Here is a 15436-nt window from a genome sequence, read left to right as displayed (position 1 = left end):
GGGATTCCAGTGCTTGCAAGGGGAGGATTAGCCAATGAGCCATTGCACCAGGCCCTGGGTTTATCATTAATCGAAAGGACATTCAGGGTTTCCAGGCTAATGGGGTTGTGAAGCCAAAGAAACCTGAAACTTTAGGTTCTGACTTAGTCCACTTGCCCCCTCCCTACTAACTCAAGACTTCAGCGTGATTTCCAGTTGTGGGCTTGGCAGGAGGGGGTCAGGGTGACCGAGCAAAGCAAGCTGAATTCTAGCCTTGGCTGCAAACAGCTTGCCGGAAGCTGTAGGCCAGTCAATCATTTGACACGCTGTTTGCAAAAACTACCCTGTTGGGCTCTTCTCATTTCCCAATTCCCCTGTAAATTCACAGAAATCCAGAACACCTTTGATGCAGTGACAAGCACCAGCATTGCCCTATGGTGTTGCTGGTTCGTAGGCTTGGCAGCTTCCTGAGCCTGCCACCTTCAGGGGCGCTCTTGCACTACTTCACCAGGATCCCCAACAGGTCCTGGTGCCAAGCTGCACCTGTCCTCCAGGTCCCGCCCTCGTTGGGGCACGCGCATGTCCTGAGCTGCCAAGGTTGGGCTCCCCAGTTGATCCCGAAGGCAGACGACGCAGTACAACCGTTTAGGAGCCTTTTCTCATCCCACCCTCCCCCCAAGACTTCGGCATTTGACCATAAACAGAAAATTACGATCTCTGGAAAACTTCCGTTTTTTATTTATTCTCAGCATTTTTGGCCACTGAGGAAGTTCCTGCCGCAGTCTAGCCAGGAGGGGGGTGCGGCTCCAGAGTTCAGCTACCGGGCTCAGGTTTCGTTTTGATGCCTTCATTGGTGGCTGCCTTGTAACCTTGGTAACAACGCCCGCCTACAAGCGGTCGGGCGATGATTGGTCCACAAATGCTAAGACCCGCAAGCAAACACCTCAGACCATTGGTCCGAGTCACCGCGAAGCTCGCGCCGTGGTTGGTGAGCGGCGAGGTCGATCAGGGTCGGAAGTAGGGTCAAATAGGGAGAAATGGCGGCGAAGCCAAGCTGTGGGTGAGTGATTTCTGTGTGAAATGTGAGGCGATCAAAACGCCCCAGTCAGCTGTTCCCAGAGGGGTGGAGGATTGGCCGCTCCGGCAACAGGAAAGTCAGACTTCCCCCGTCTCCTACCCAGGTTAGAGGTGAGAGGTCAGAGACCGCCTTCCTTTCCCAAGCCGGTATTGCACAGGAACCGTGCCTAAGGCTCCGCTTACCGCTCTTTACAGAGTAACGGTGGGCAGTTCAGTTAGCCTCCGTTTCCCGTCTGTCAGGCGGGGGTCATGGCCGACTTAGGGGTGGAATGGGAGAGCCCTGTGGTCTGCAGTGCCCGGCAGGCGAGAATCGTGCACGAGTTAACCCCGTGCCGTGAGGGAAGGGACAGGGGCTCAGAGAGGGCAGCTGGCTTGCTCAAGGTTGCACAGCAAGTTTGGGCCAGTTTTGCAGTTCTCTTGGACTCCCGTATACCAAGACCACAATTTGTGAATATAAAGTGATATGTAAATACTCCAAATACTATTTATGGGGGGGAAGGAAGACCCAAGGGGACCATAAACAGTCAGTTTTAGCCTTCCCAAACACTTAAATTCCCCAAGCACCCTGTCCGTGACTGGCCTCTTAGCATCCCCAACCCCCTGCCTTGAAGTCACCATCCTCTGCCTTGCCTGTTCTCCGTCCCTCAGCTGTGGGGCCTGGGGTGCATCCTTGTCCCTGGCGTGCCTGCCCGGCGATGATGCACAGCGTACGTCCTCTAGGTGGATCCTTGACCCGCCATGCATCTGTTGTCTTCCTTCAGCCTCTGCTCTTCTCCGCAGGCCCATCTCGGAAATCGAGTCTGTAAACTCCAGTTGAGCCTCATAAGCCTCAACTTACCCGCCCGGAGAGCCCTCCCACCGAAAAAGCCTACCATCTGCCCCTCCCCATGGCCTTGATGGTGCTGAATGGAGTCCTGCTCAAGGACCCCAGCCAGCCGGCACTGCTGCAGCAAGTCGGCAACACGGCCCAGCTGGACACCTTCAGCTACCAGAGCTGCTTCATGCGGGAGGTCTTTGCCCACTTCCCAGAAGTCTTGTTTATCCACCGTACCTACAACCCCAGGGGCAAGGTGCTATACACTTTCCTGGTGGATGGGCCCCGGGTGCAGCTGCAGGGACCCCTGGCCCGGGCTGTCTACTTTGCCATTCCAGCCCGGGAGGATGCTGAAGGCCTGGCCCAGATGTTCCAGGTGTTCAAGGCATTCAACCCAGCATGGGAGAGAGTCTGCACCATCCTGGTGGACCCACACTGGAGCACCCCACTGCCCACCCTCGCAATGGAGTTCCCCACGGCAGAGATCCTGCTCTCGGCCTTCCACGTCTGCAAGTTCCTGCAAGGCAAGTTCTACCAGCTGTTCCTGGAGCGTCCCGTGGAGAAGCTGCTGCTGAGCTCCCTGCAGAATACCATGTGCTCCGCCACGGCTGGCAACCTGAGGAAGCTGTCGGCCCTCCTCAGCAAGTGCATCCCACCGGCCCGGCTGCCAGAGCTGCATCCGCACTGGCTACTCAACGACCGCATCTGGCTGGCCCACCGCTGGAGGAGCCGGGCCGAGAGCGGCCGCTACTTCCAGAGCCTCGAGGTCACCACCCGCCTCCTCAGCCGCTGCTTTGGCACCATGGCATCCGAGAAGCAAGGCCTGGCCTCTCTCTTCCAGTACGTGCAGAACTCGGGGAGCAAGGCAGACCTTGGCATTAGCCCCAGTGCCCAGAGCAGCTGTACCCCGACAGATGCCAGCCCTCAGAATCCCAAAACAGAGCAGGTGGTGGAAGCCCGCATCCAGCTCTCCCTCGATGCCATCTGCGTGGGACCCGCGGCCCAGCTGTGCCTGGGCGAGCTTGCCGTGGTCCAGAAATCCATGCACCTCATCAGCTCGGGCTCAGAGAAGATCAGCATACAGATCCTGGAGGACACGCACAAGGTGCAGCCTCACCCCCCCGCCAGCTGCAGCTGCTACTTCAACCAGACCTTCCACCTGCCCTGCCGCCACATCCTCGCCATGCTCAGTGCCCGCCACCAGGTGCTCCAGCCCCACATGCTGCCGGCCCAGTGGACAGCAGGCTGCGCCACTGGTCTGGACAGCATCGTGGGCAGCAGGTGGAGTGAGGCCCTGGACAAGCACCTGGCGGTGACCTTCCTCACCGAGGAGGTGGGGCGGCTCCTCCAGCACTGCAGCAAGGAGGAGTTTGAACTGCGGTACAGCACCCTGCGGGAGCTGGCTGACAGCTGGATCGGCCCCTACGAGCAGGTCCAGCTCTGATCACTCCCGATTCTCCAAGATGCTCGGGCTCGTGCCCCACAGGCACCCTCCCTCGGTTGGACTTCCCACTCTGTCCAATGAATCAGCAGGAGCCCCCTAGTAAGTATTTGAGACTTTTAACGGCCACATGCAGTCTCCTGTATATTCTTGGTTTGGCCTTTTCATAAGAGGAACAGAAACGTTCTTCAAAAATTGTAACAGACATGGGTAGCCCCTGAGAAAAACCTGGTCTGAGAAAAAACATGAGGCCGTATGGCTGTGGGCTGGGCTTGCTAACAGTCCTAAGCTACTCCTCTGATCCACGTCCCCCAAGGGATGGGGGCCTAGGAGCTTTCCCACAGAGGAAAGCCCCTCAGAAGGCCAGGCTCCCAGCAGTGTTTTCCGCCCTTGCCCTATCATGGAACCAATAAAGTTGAATGTTGCATCTTACAGCACCCAGCTAGTGTTTTTTGTTTTGTAAAATGAAAGTTTAGGGTATGTTAGGGGAAGAACAGTTTGGAACAGGGCACTACATGAGAATCCTGCTTCTTTCCCGACCTTGTTTGTTGAGGCCCTGTTCCACCTCTACCAGCTAGGGGACTTTGGACAGGTCACCCCGCTAAGCCTCAGTGTGTTTATCTGTAAAAACAGAGATGCCCCACAGAGTAGGTGATGAATGATGGAGCAGCTGTTGCATTTGACCCATAGCCCATAGCAGAGTGTGCCTGGGCCCTAGTTCTTGCTCAGATTCCCACATCAGGTTTGTGCCCACACACCTCGAGAGGCAGCAGGAGAGCGCTTGGGTCATTGGCACTCATATGGGAGACCTGGATTGAGTTCCAAGTTCCTCGCATCTGCCTGAGCTGGTCCTGACTTGTGGGCATTTGAGAGACAAACCAGATGGGCGGTCTCCCTTTCTTGTCTCTTTTATAAAAATATGTGATGGGTGCTCGCTTCAGCAGCACATATACTAAAATTGAAACGATACAGAGAAGATTAGCGTGGCCCCTGCGCAAGGATGACACGCAAATTCGTGAAGCGTTAAAAAAAGAAAAAATAATAATAAAATTTTTAAAAAATGTGATGGGCTAGCCACCCAGTTGGTGCTCAACTAAGTGCTTATTTTCTTCCTACTCTTTGTCCCATTAGCTGCCCTCAACTGCCTAGGAGGAAACCTCACACTGTCTAGGACTTCAGACCAGTGGTCACAGCAGAAATCTCTTCTTGGTGGGATCAGCAGAAGCTCCATGCAGTCTGGGCCCTCAGAAAAGCTGGAAGTTGTCAGAGTGGCTCAACTGCCTACCCTTTCCCCATCCCTGTTAGGCCCCCCGAAACCTCTGTTCCCAAAAACCATACGGAGAAGCCACCCTGTGGGTCTGGTGCTATTTCATCCAGCTGTAAGCAGGAGCCAGGAGGCTGGCCGTCACTAGGGGCATCTGCCCAGGGGCTGCATGGATATGCACCTGTTCCCGCCACACCCCTCCACAGCTCCCTCTGGCTCTGGGTGAGCCATCATGAAAGCCTGGGCTGCCCGGATCAGGTCTTCTTCCTGCAGGCCTGGCACGGGCACCGTGGGGATGCCGGCGATCATCATGGCCAGGGTGAGAATACAGATGTCAGGCTGGGAGTCAGCCTCCTTGCCCCCGACCTCAGAGGACACAGGCAGAGCCCCTGTCGACAGCCCACACAGCAGCAGGGGCCTAGGCCAGTTGGGGCCATGGAGCTGGGCAGCTCTGCTTCGGGAGCCACCATCCTCCCAGCCCAAGCTCTCGGGCTGCCTCAGGTGAGGGGACGTGTGGCAGTATCGGCTGGGCCCCTTCCTCCATGGCAGCATCTCCCAGCCAGTCCCCCTAGGGAAGCCCCTGGCTTCAGGTGCTGCCAGGGCCGGGCCCCAGGCTTGGGCAGCAGGTGTCACCTGCTCAGCCTTCTGGCTTAGCAGGCCTAGTTGGCCAGGAGCCACCACCATGGGCTCGGCAGGACTATAGAGCCCAAGTGATGAGGCTGAAGGAGCGGCCCCACCTGCAAAGATAGGAGGGAGATGGAATGTTATTCTTGCTTTCCTTGCCAAGGAAGCCACAAGGGAGCAAGAAGAGCAATTAAGAGCAACCCAGGAGGCTTGCACCTGCACCAAGGCTGGGATCTCAGTGTTGCTCATATCCGCACCCCCTAGCTCCTGGCAACAGGTAATGGAGAAGTGTTTGTTAAATGAATGACAGAGAGTGAGTAAGCAGGTAGTTGCTGATTGACCAGGGCTTTTCCAAGTGAACTGGAAATGCTCCCACAGGGTACAGCAGAAGACCACCCCCCAGACCCAGGCCACAACTTTCCCCCTCTCCAGTTCCGGGAACCCCTCACTCACCTTGACCAGAAGCAAGAAGACCTAGATGAGTTTGTGGAGACATGAAGTAGGACATGACTTCCCCAAGCCCTTGTTTGTGAGGGAATATTTATCTGTCTCCTGTGCCACTTCCTGCATCCTTCTAGAATGCCACCTCATAGACCCTCCCCTTTACACCTGGACCTACCTGCCTTCATTGACCTGTGCATTCTAGAACCTGTCTCTGACAATGGCAGGAGCTTCAAAGAGCCCCAGGCCAGAATTGGGGTGTTCTAGATTCTTGGCATTTCCGGACTTGACCAAGTCTACCAGACCCCGCATCGGTCAGATGCAAGGGATGAGGAGCTGTGAGCTTGAAATAAGATCCCATACATGGCAGAAAATGAGAAGGGCCAAAAGAAGAGAAGGGGAGTGCTTTGTGCTCAGTGAGGCACGCACTCTGGGTGGCCTCCCCAGGCCTGAGTTTCCCAGCACAAAAGGAAATGGCTGATCTAGAACATGGCTTCTCAGCGAAGGCTGCAGTTACTCTCTGGGGGAGCTTTAAGAAATTCTGGGGTAATAATTCCCACAACCCATAGCCCAGCCCTTGTTGCAGGACATTTGGGGAAGTGAAACAGTAGATGGAAGATCTAGGTCTCTGCCTTTCCCGCAAAATGAGTACAACTTTTTAAATGTAAAAAATACAATCATGGGGGCAGTACACTGGCTCAACTGGTTAATCCTCTGGCTATAAGCACCAGCATCCGATATGGATGCCGATTCATTTCCAGGCTGCAACACTTCCTGTCCAGCTCCTTGCTTGTGGCCTAAGAAAGCAATGGAGGCTGGCCCAAGCCCTTGAGACCCTGCACCCATATCGGAGACCTGAAAAACTCCTGGCTTCTGGCTTCAGATTGGGTCAGCTCAGCTCCAGCCATTGCAGCCATCTGGGGAGTGAGCCAGTGGATGGAAGATCTTTCTGTCTCCCCTTCTCTCAGTAAAGCTGATCTGCCTTGCCAATAAAAATAAGTAAGTCTTAATAAGAACAATCATTAGAAAGAGAAGAAAGGAAGGAAGCCTGATGGCTGCCTCATCCCAGCCAATTAGATTGTGACAAAGGGAAAAGTAACTCAAGTGACCCCATTATAGAAAGACAAGGGTAACTCCCATCTTAATACTCTGGGGGACCTCAGCCCCATTTGGTTTCTGAGAACTGCCCCAGCATGACATTAACAGATCATGAGATTTGTAATTGTTATTCCTGCAGTTACGCACCCCTCCCTGCATCGCACCATTGGCTTCTGTAAACAGCTTGCTACACTGCCTTTTCCTGCCTCAACTGTTCTCTGCTATTGGTTGATAGATGACCAGACAGTATAGCCAGCCGTAATACATCCTGGAGACCTGGGTTCAACAGGATGGGGTTTAAGCATTTAAAAACCCTTGACTTCAGAGGTGTGGGGCGCAGTCTACCAGTGTCTTGCTGCGTGGCTGCCATCCCAGTTGATAAACAAAGGCTCCATATATCAACATCTTTGTGTCTGGCGTGGTCTCTGATTAACCTCACAACCAGATCAGAATCCCAGTGTCAGATCCAGGTAAGAGAATTAAAAAAGAAGATTTGTTTATTTATCCATGTCTCTCTTTATTTGTTCATTAAGAAGCAGAGATGCTGGGTCATGTCCCAAGTGGTCACAACAGCCAGGGCTGTTCCAGGTGGAAGTCAGCAATCTGGAACTTCATCTGGGTCTCCTAAGTGGGTGCAGAGGTCCAAGCCCTTGGGCCATTTTCTAGTGCTTTTTGGGTGCATTAGCAGAGAACTAGATTGGAAGTGGAACAGCCAGAACTAAAAATGACATCCAAATGAGATGTGGGCATTACAGGTGGTGGTGGTGGCCTGATAAACTGTGCCACAGCACCAGCCCCCAGGTTCTGAGATTTCTGGGGGATGACTGTGTGCCTGAAATGAAACTTCTGTTCTAGAAAAATGCTTCTCAACTCAAGGCCCAATCCCTCAATAAATTAAAAGAATCTTGAGATGGGCCTGGCATTGGCATTCTGAATTTTCTACAAGGCTAATGAGAGTGGCCAGGTCAGGAACCACAGGCCTGAATGATGTCTGAAGAGCTCTTGGGGCCAGTGCTGTGGGGTAGCCAGTAAAGGAGGCGCCTACAGCCCCAGCATTCCAGATGAGCACTGGTTGGAGTCCCGGCTGCTCCACTTCTGGTTCAACTTCCTGTTTATGTGCCTGGGAAAGCAGTGCAAGATGGCTCAAGCCCTTGGGCCCCTGCATCAGCATGGAAGACCAGATGAAGCTCCTGGCTTCTGGCCTCAGACTGGCCCAGTTCTAGCCATTGTACTCATTTGGGAAGTAAACCAGTAGATGGAAGATCTCTCTCTGTCTCTCCTTTCTCTGCAACTTTGCCTTTCAAATAAATAAATAAACCTTAACCAAAAAAAAAAAAAAAAAAAAATGCTCTCTACCCTGACCTGCCAACCCACACGGATTCTAGAAGATTCTAGAAGTGCCTCTCATGGGTTACGGGGCAAGGAGACCCTGCAAGGATCAGAGAGCGTCAGCATTGGCCGTGCTTATCTCTGGGCCAGCAGCCACATGGTCAGCAGCTTCCTCCTGCAGACTTTCACTCATATTTGCAGAAGTCCTTGAGTCCCTTGGGCAAGTGGAGCCCATCGATGGCCAGCCGGTGCACCACACTCCTCTGGATCACCAAGCGGCACAGCGTCTGCAGGGATGGCACTGCGGAGAGAAGAGCATCGCTGGGAGATTCAGAGACCCCTAGAGGTTGGGTCTGGGGACCCACTCTGCCACTCGTGCGGGTATGTCTTTACCTGCTCTGTTCCATAGGGGACCCAGGCAGCTGAGATACAAGCATCTCTTGAAAGCTTTCACAACACCACAGCCCCGTGACTGTTATAAACCCAGCACAATACCTCCCGACCCCCTGTCACATGGCAGCTTCTGGGGAGAAGAGTGGTGTGGCTGTTTTTGCCTGTGTAAGCACAGCACGTGACAGGCTCCATTTGGTTAAATTCAAGAACCACCCTCAGAGGGGAGCTATCATGACCCAGGACAAAGAAGCTCCCTATCTTGGGGTTTGTGACACTTGTGAAACTGACATGCCCAACTGGGTTGCACTTTCCTAAAAAAAGAGCATACAGTGTCTCTAAGAGGCCCAAGACCTCAAAATCAGCTTAGAAGCCAAAACTAGAAGGGAATTTGCAGGGTGTGGTAATCCATCTGCCCAGATGGTTCTTCTTTGGTCCAGAGCCAGCAGCGACTGGTGCAAAGAGCACAAGTCGAGGGGCTACCTGAAGCCACATATGCCAACAGGAGCTCACACTGGGCAGACAGACCCAGGCCTGGCCAGTTCCCAGCAGGTGCCCGTTCCCACACTGGCCCAGGAGGGATCACTATCTGGACGGAGCAGGATACCTACGGCCATATTCGAGCTGGACCAGGCGCACACTCTTGGTGGAGGCAAACACGTCCACCACAGCGTAGAGGGGCCGGGCAGCTGGCAGCCCCCGGGCGCTGGGACCCATGTCTTCCCCGTTGATGACGATGTGCATGTCGGCGGTGCCATCCCGGCGTGGGCAGAAGAGGACGCCCAGGCGACTGCGGCGCGCGGTGGGAGGCAGCACGTTCAGCTCATAGAGCTGATCCAACAGGTGGCTGTAGAGCCCGGGCCGGCTGCGGCCCACCAGACGGTCCCGCGGAATGCGAAACTGCTCAATGCGCAGATAAGGCTCCACCAAGATCGGGGGTCGGCTGGGAGCCACCACCTCAACCCCAGACTGGCCCTCCCGGGGCACACGATTGTGGTGGCGTGTAATGGCGAAGACCCAGGTGTGGCCAAGGCTGACCAGATCGGGCAGCGAGAACTCGGGCACCACGGCCAGACTGGCAGGGTCCAGCGCAGTCAGACCCAGGCGCAGATGCCCGCACCAGCCCAGCTCTTTCTCTTCAATCTCCACCAGGAACACCTGGCCCGGGGCCAGCGGCTCACGACTGAAACACACGCCGTGGGCGAAGCTCTCCACGCGCGTGGCCCGCGTCCCGGAGGGGTCCACGCGAATGTTGGCGCCATGCACCTGGTGGAAGCGGATGGGAGGCGGCTCTGGGCGCGCAGGTCCCCAGGGCGCACCGGACTGCACCACCGGCTCAGAGGCAGCAGCCATGTCTCGGCCACGAGGCCGGAGGCTGGGTGCCGGGGGCTATTTTTGGGTGGCGGGTGACAGCGGGGAGAAACCATGTAAGGCATTCCCCCTCACCGCCCCCCCACACCGCACTCCCATCCCCGCGGCTGCGCCCGAGGGTCCTAGCACTGCTGGCCCAGCCCGGGAGGCTGGAGGAACCCGGCTGGTCCACACCCAGGTCATCTGATCGCAGGCGCCCAGGCATTGGCCTTCGAGGCCCCAAGGACCTTGACCAAACATTGCCCCACCCTCCCTGCCCCCCATGAACCAAAGCAAAGGACCCGCGACAGACTGTCACGTGAGGCCGGCGCCCACGTGACTCCAAGTACACATGACCGCCAGTGTCCGGGAACCGCCTGGAGAACGAGGACGCGAGGGAGCCGAGGTGAGGGGTGGGGGACTCCAGAGGCCGGTGGGGGGGTCCCCGAGCCCCAGGTCAGCAGGCGGTGGCCGAGGGGATGGGGAGCGGCCGTGGCGCCACCTGCTTCTCCGTCGCTCCCAAGCCGGTGGCGGCGCGGAAGCACGGAGCGGAGCAGCCGAGGGGCCAGTCCGCCACCGGCACTCGCCGCTTCCTCCTGCAGATGGCCCGAGCTGCGCTGTCGCCGCCACCGCTGCTGCTGCTGCTGTTGCTGCTCGCCTCCTGTGTGCCCCGAATCCGGGCAGCCCCAGACGACGATGAGATCCAGTGCCTGCCGGGGCTGGCCAAGCAGCCGGCTTTCCGCCAGTACTCTGGCTACCTGCGAGCCTCTGAGTCAAAGCATTTCCACTACTGGTGAGGGTGGGCCTGGGAGGGGTAGTGCCAAGCCCACCCGGGAGACCCTGGGTATGTGCAGGATGGAGGGGTAGTGGGGGCAGCTGTGGGGGTCGCTCCTCCAGGATCAACCTTCTCCCACTACTCACACACACACACCTTCCCCAGGTTTGTGGAGTCCCAGAAGGACCCCAAGAGCAGCCCAGTGGTGCTTTGGCTGAACGGGGGTCCCGGCTGCAGTTCCCTGGATGGACTCCTCACAGAGCACGGCCCCTTTCTGGTAAGTCACCCAGGGGAGCGACTCCAACTTTCCAAAAGGATTTCCTTTTTGTTGGTTGACTCTGCTTACCCCTCTTGCCCTGCCAGGGTTGGGGGCTTCCCATACGTTAAGGGACTTTTGGGAGCTCCTCATCCCTCCATTTCCCTTTCAGATCCAGCCGGATGGTGTCACCCTGAAATACAACCCCTATTCTTGGAACTTGGTATGGTCTGAGCTGCGAGGGGTCATTTGGGAAGGCAGTATTCTGGTTCCAGGATCCGTAACCTCATCACCTCCTACCCTCTAGATTGCAAACGTGCTGTACATCGAGTCCCCAGCCGGGGTGGGCTTCTCCTACTCAGATGACAAGCTTTATGTGACCAATGACACTGAGGTAAGGTACTGGGTACTCAGCCCCCTGCCTGGGCTCTGCGGGTTCTCCCAGGGACGTGTTACCTATTGATCACGGGACCTTGGAGCCCGTGCTTGGCACTGTCCCAGGCTGTGTTGCACTGAGGTCACTCACTCTTGTACAAGCAGAGTGGCTTGGAGTAATCACCTCCGAGGGCGAGCAAAGCCTTACTGACAACCTGCGTCCTGCTGCCCCCAGGTTGCCCAGAACAACTACGAGGCCCTCAAAGATTTCTTCCGCCTCTTTCCTGAGTACAAAGACAACAAACTTTTCCTGACGGGGGAGAGCTACGCTGGCATCTACATCCCCACCCTGGCAGTGCTGGTCATGGAGGACTCCAGCATGAACCTGCAGGTGCCAGGGGCTGAAAGGGAACTGCAGCCCTGTGAGCCATACCCCCATCATGCTCTCCTAGCACCAGCAGCCCTGTCTCTGCTTGCCTTTCTCTCACCCCAGGAAGCTCCCCTGCAGGCTGCCAACTCACCTTCCCACCCATCCACCCCCTCAAACCATCTGGGCTTTCAACATGCCAATTGCAAGGGGGCTGGGTGCAGGTCCGGGAGGCCCCACCCATGCCCTCCCTCCAGGGCAGCTGAGCATCCTGGATGTGTCACAGGGGCTGGCGGTAGGCAATGGACTCTCCTCCTATGAGCAGAATGACAACTCGTTGGTCTATTTCGCCTACTACCATGGCCTTCTGGGGAACAGGTACGGAAACAGGAGAGTTGGGCAACCTTCGTGGGTGGGGTAGCCCAGCATGTACCATCCCTAGCCCTGCCCTGGGTTGTGAGCGGAAGGTGGGGGCCGGATGTGACAGGGTTAGAGGTCGCTTCCCAAGGGCCAGGGAGGGCGAGTAAGGTCTAGTTCTCCAGGACGGTTTGTTAGACAGCTGCAATTAGAGACCTGCCCAGTACACACCGCACCCCATGTGTGACAATCCTCCTTGACTTGAGCTCAGGAGGGGGCAGGTGGAGTGGTCACCTCCGCTGCCCACCTTGGTCCCACACACTCTTTTCTTGCTCTCCTATAGGCTCTGGTCTTCCCTCCAGACCCACTGCTGTTCTCAAAATAAGTGTAACTTCTACGACAACAAAGACCCGGAATGTGTGACTAGTGTAAGCTTCTGCCCTCACTTGGCACTGGCTCTGCCATCCCAACCCTGGCAACAGGACCACATCCCTGCCTCGGGGGCTCCCACCCCCTCTCTCCCCGATTGCTTCCTTGCCCTGCACTCTTCAGCAGGCAGCTGGATGTGCTCAGGGACACATGTCCACGCATATACTCCTACCACCACCACTTTGTGCAGAGGCAGGGAGGCAATGAGAGGGGCAGGAAGAATTCCTTGTTTTCTCAGACCCCAGGGAGGTACCCACTAAATCAGGTCCACCTGGATTACTTAATCCACATGCTTCTCCTTCATGGGAGATGGTAGCATATCCCCATTTTCCAGATGAGGAAACTGAGGGTGAACCTGTCCAAGTCACAAGGCTGGGTAGCAATGGGACTTCCTGGCTTGGGAGATTCCTTCCTCTGAACCTCAAGCTTTCTTCCCTGTGAGGAAAGCGAGTGAAGGATGATGCGGGGAGGTGGAGACCAAGGGCACTGGATCTTGGGGCGGGGAGGACAGGAACCTGTAAAACCAGGCGCCTGGGTATGTTGCAGCTTCAGGAAGTGTCCCGCATCGTGGGCAACTCGGGCCTCAACATCTATAACCTCTACGCCCCCTGCGCCGGAGGAGTGCCTGGTCGCGTCAGGTAGGTGTGGCCCTGCATCCGTCAGATCCTGCCCTAGGCCCAGCCCCAGCATCCTTCTACTTGTCTCGCTTGCAGGTATGAGAAGGACAGCCTTGTGATCCAGGATTTAGGCAACCTCTTCACTCGCCTACCACTCAAGCGGACATGGCATCAGGTACGGGAAGGGGCCTGGCCTTACTCCCCAGGGCCTGGGGAAGCCAGGCCCGAGTCTGATTCCCCTCTGTGCCTCCCAGCTGCTGCTGCGAACTGGGGACAAGGTGCACATGGATCCTCCCTGCACCAACACCACCGCCGCCTCCACCTACCTCAACAACCCTTATGTGCGCAAGGCGCTCCACATCCCGGAGCAGGTGCCCTCCTGGGACATGTGCAAGTAAGGGTCTGGCCACTCAGGACCACCCCCCTCCCCCATACAGGCTGCTGTGGCAGCAACACAGGAGCCTCTAGCTCAGGTTCCTCAGAGGGGGGCATGTGGCCAGTCAGCACATGAAAATTCAGGGTTGTATAGGATGCTTCCTGTCCCTGACCACTAAGCCCATTGCCACCTTCTGCCCATTCACTTTCCAGTGGCCACACCAGTGGTCCGTGTCCACTGCATTCTCTTATCAGAGACCGCCCCAGCCCCGGCTGCCCAGGTCTCTGCACAAGTAGAGGTCACTGTGGTACCTGACACAGCAGGCCACCAAGGTCAGTTCTGAGTGGTCAGTGCCCATTCTGTGCCCTGATACCATACCATAATCTGGGGTTCTCATGCCTCCTGGGCCCTAGTGCCAGCTGTATCCCTGTTGCCATAAAAACCAGCATACCAGCGCTGCAGCCTAGACGGTGACACCCTCAGAGGAGAGGGTCTAAGCTGTGGACTCCTTCTCTTCCCCTCCTGTTCCTCTGACAGCTTCTTGGTGAACATACAGTACCGCCGCCTCTACCAGAGCATGAAAGACCAATACCTGAAGCTGCTCAACTCACAGGTGCCAGCAGGGGTGGGGCAGCATAGCTGGCAGGGGAGGGGTCCCTTAGAGTTCCACTCAGGACATAGGAAGCTGAGACTGCCAAGTGCTGAAGTCACCTGCCCGAGATCTTGTGGTCAGGGGAATTAGGACATGAACTTTTGTTCCTGCCCCACAGTGGTCTCTTGTAGGAAATCAGGGGGGTCTGCATCAGCCAAGGAACCTTTAGGGTGAGAAGAACTAGTGGGATCTTGTCCTGGATGGGCAAAGGGAGATGCAGGTGGGTCCACAGTTTTCCCATCTGTAAACTAGGGATAGAAATGAGATCTGCTTTCCACTGCATGCTTGTGTCAGCAAACAGACTTTCCTGGTTCCTTCAGACTCCCCCAGGGCGAGGGCTGGGCCCAGGACATGGCTGGGGTCTCAGCTTATCCCAGACCCCTCACTCTGGCCCTTCCCATTCCAGAAATATCAGATCCTGTTGTACAATGGAGATGTGGACATGGCCTGCAATTTCCTGGGGGATGAGTGGTTTGTGGATTCCCTGAACCAGAAGGTAAGAGAGGAGGAAGATGAGGGTGAGGCAGGGTCTGGAGCGGGTGTGTGTGGTCCTAGCCCATTGTGGGCAGAACTGGAGAGGGGCTGCTAGTACCCGAGGGGGATGGGGAGGGGAGCCTGGCCGGCAGCTGTGGGTGGAGTTGAGGGCTATGACGGGTGTTTGTGGTGGAACAGATGGAGGTGCAGCGCCGGCCGTGGCTGGTGGACTACGGGGAGAGCGGGGAGCAGATCGCCGGCTTCGTGAAGGAGTTCTCCCACATTGCCTTTCTCACCATCAAGGTAGAACTGGATCATGGCTCCCTTCAGCTTGCTGGGGGCAGGATGGGGATAGAGGAGGGGGCTGGGCAGAATAAAGGGCTTAGAGTAAAGGCGGCATCCGTGGGCATGGGGTCAGACTTGGAGGGATGGCCTGCTGGGCAGGGCATCTCACACAATGCTTTTCCCCAGGGCGCTGGACATATGGTCCCCACCGACAAGCCCCAGGCTGCCTTCACCATGTTCTCCCGTTTCCTGAACAGACAGCCCTACTGAGGCCACTGGAACAACCCTCACCCTCCCCACACACCATACCTCACCCACCACTGCCCGGCCCCAGCCCCCATAGCCTCGCCCCGCTAAGACTGCTAATAGGGAATGTCTCCTTTATGCAAAATGCCCCTGTGGGGCGTGCCCCAGCCTTCTGGAATGATTGGCGTGCACACACACACATATGTACACATACACATACACACACACGCACTTCCCTTGGCCCCAAACATCCTGCATTATTGCTCCCGCCATGGGTGGGGCCAGGTAGCACTTGATTCCCACAAGGGTTGCCCTGCCTGGGGTGCCTGGCCCTGCCCCTCCCTGCTCAACAATGCCCTCCTGGACTGCATCCCAGGAATCAAAGCAGAGCCCACCAGGAGGGCGTGGACCAAGTGTAAT

The 15436-nt window shown here is 56.6% G+C and overlaps 4 protein-coding genes and 1 non-coding gene across 5 annotated transcripts; 3 read left to right on the top strand and 2 right to left on the bottom strand.

The window, feature by feature from the left end:
• Positions 1–1900: 1900 nt before the first annotated feature.
• ZSWIM1 (zinc finger SWIM-type containing 1) lies at positions 1901–3745 on the top strand. Its single transcript, XM_004585863.2, has one exon. The coding sequence runs from the start codon at positions 1944–1946 to the stop codon at positions 3312–3314; it is 1371 nt and encodes a 456-aa protein (XP_004585920.2). The 5' UTR covers positions 1901–1943; the 3' UTR covers positions 3315–3745.
• A 494-nt stretch (positions 3746–4239) lies between these two features.
• LOC118760217 (U6 spliceosomal RNA) lies at positions 4240–4346 on the top strand. Its single transcript, XR_004996653.2, has one exon. It is a non-coding gene; the product is annotated as a U6 spliceosomal RNA (small nuclear RNA).
• Positions 4347–4662: 316 nt separating this feature from the next.
• Positions 4663–5809, bottom strand: SPATA25 (spermatogenesis associated 25). Its single transcript, XM_004586079.3, is given in 3 exon segments — positions 4663–4770; positions 4773–5312; positions 5653–5809. Coding segments are annotated over 3 exon segments (690 nt in total). The 5' UTR covers positions 5708–5809; the 3' UTR covers positions 4663–4675.
• A 905-nt stretch (positions 5810–6714) lies between these two features.
• NEURL2 (neuralized E3 ubiquitin protein ligase 2) lies at positions 6715–9894 on the bottom strand. Its single transcript, XM_004585864.2, has 2 exons — positions 9069–9894; positions 6715–8368 (listed from the first exon to the last, which is right to left on the bottom strand). The coding sequence occupies exons 1-2, from the start codon at positions 9808–9810 to the stop codon at positions 8253–8255; spliced, it is 858 nt and encodes a 285-aa protein (XP_004585921.1). The 5' UTR covers positions 9811–9894; the 3' UTR covers positions 6715–8252.
• A 225-nt stretch (positions 9895–10119) lies between these two features.
• On the top strand, positions 10120–15434 carry CTSA (cathepsin A). The gene is made up of 15 exons (XM_004585865.3): positions 10120–10213; positions 10410–10600; positions 10748–10859; positions 11011–11061; positions 11146–11232; positions 11449–11604; positions 11867–11958; positions 12281–12365; positions 12913–13004; positions 13080–13158; positions 13238–13377; positions 13897–13972; positions 14418–14507; positions 14684–14788; positions 14957–15434. Exons 1-15 carry the CDS (start codon positions 10160–10162, stop codon positions 15038–15040), a joined length of 1494 nt encoding a protein of 497 aa, XP_004585922.2. The 5' UTR covers positions 10120–10159; the 3' UTR covers positions 15041–15434.
• Positions 15435–15436: the final 2 nt, after the last annotated feature.

The sequence above is a fragment of the Ochotona princeps genome, chromosome 22 (assembly GCF_030435755.1).
Source record: "Ochotona princeps isolate mOchPri1 chromosome 22, mOchPri1.hap1, whole genome shotgun sequence".
Taxonomy (NCBI): domain Eukaryota; kingdom Metazoa; phylum Chordata; class Mammalia; order Lagomorpha; family Ochotonidae; genus Ochotona; species Ochotona princeps.
Note: the sequence above shows the minus strand (reverse complement) of the source record. Positions and strands in the feature narration are given on the sequence as shown.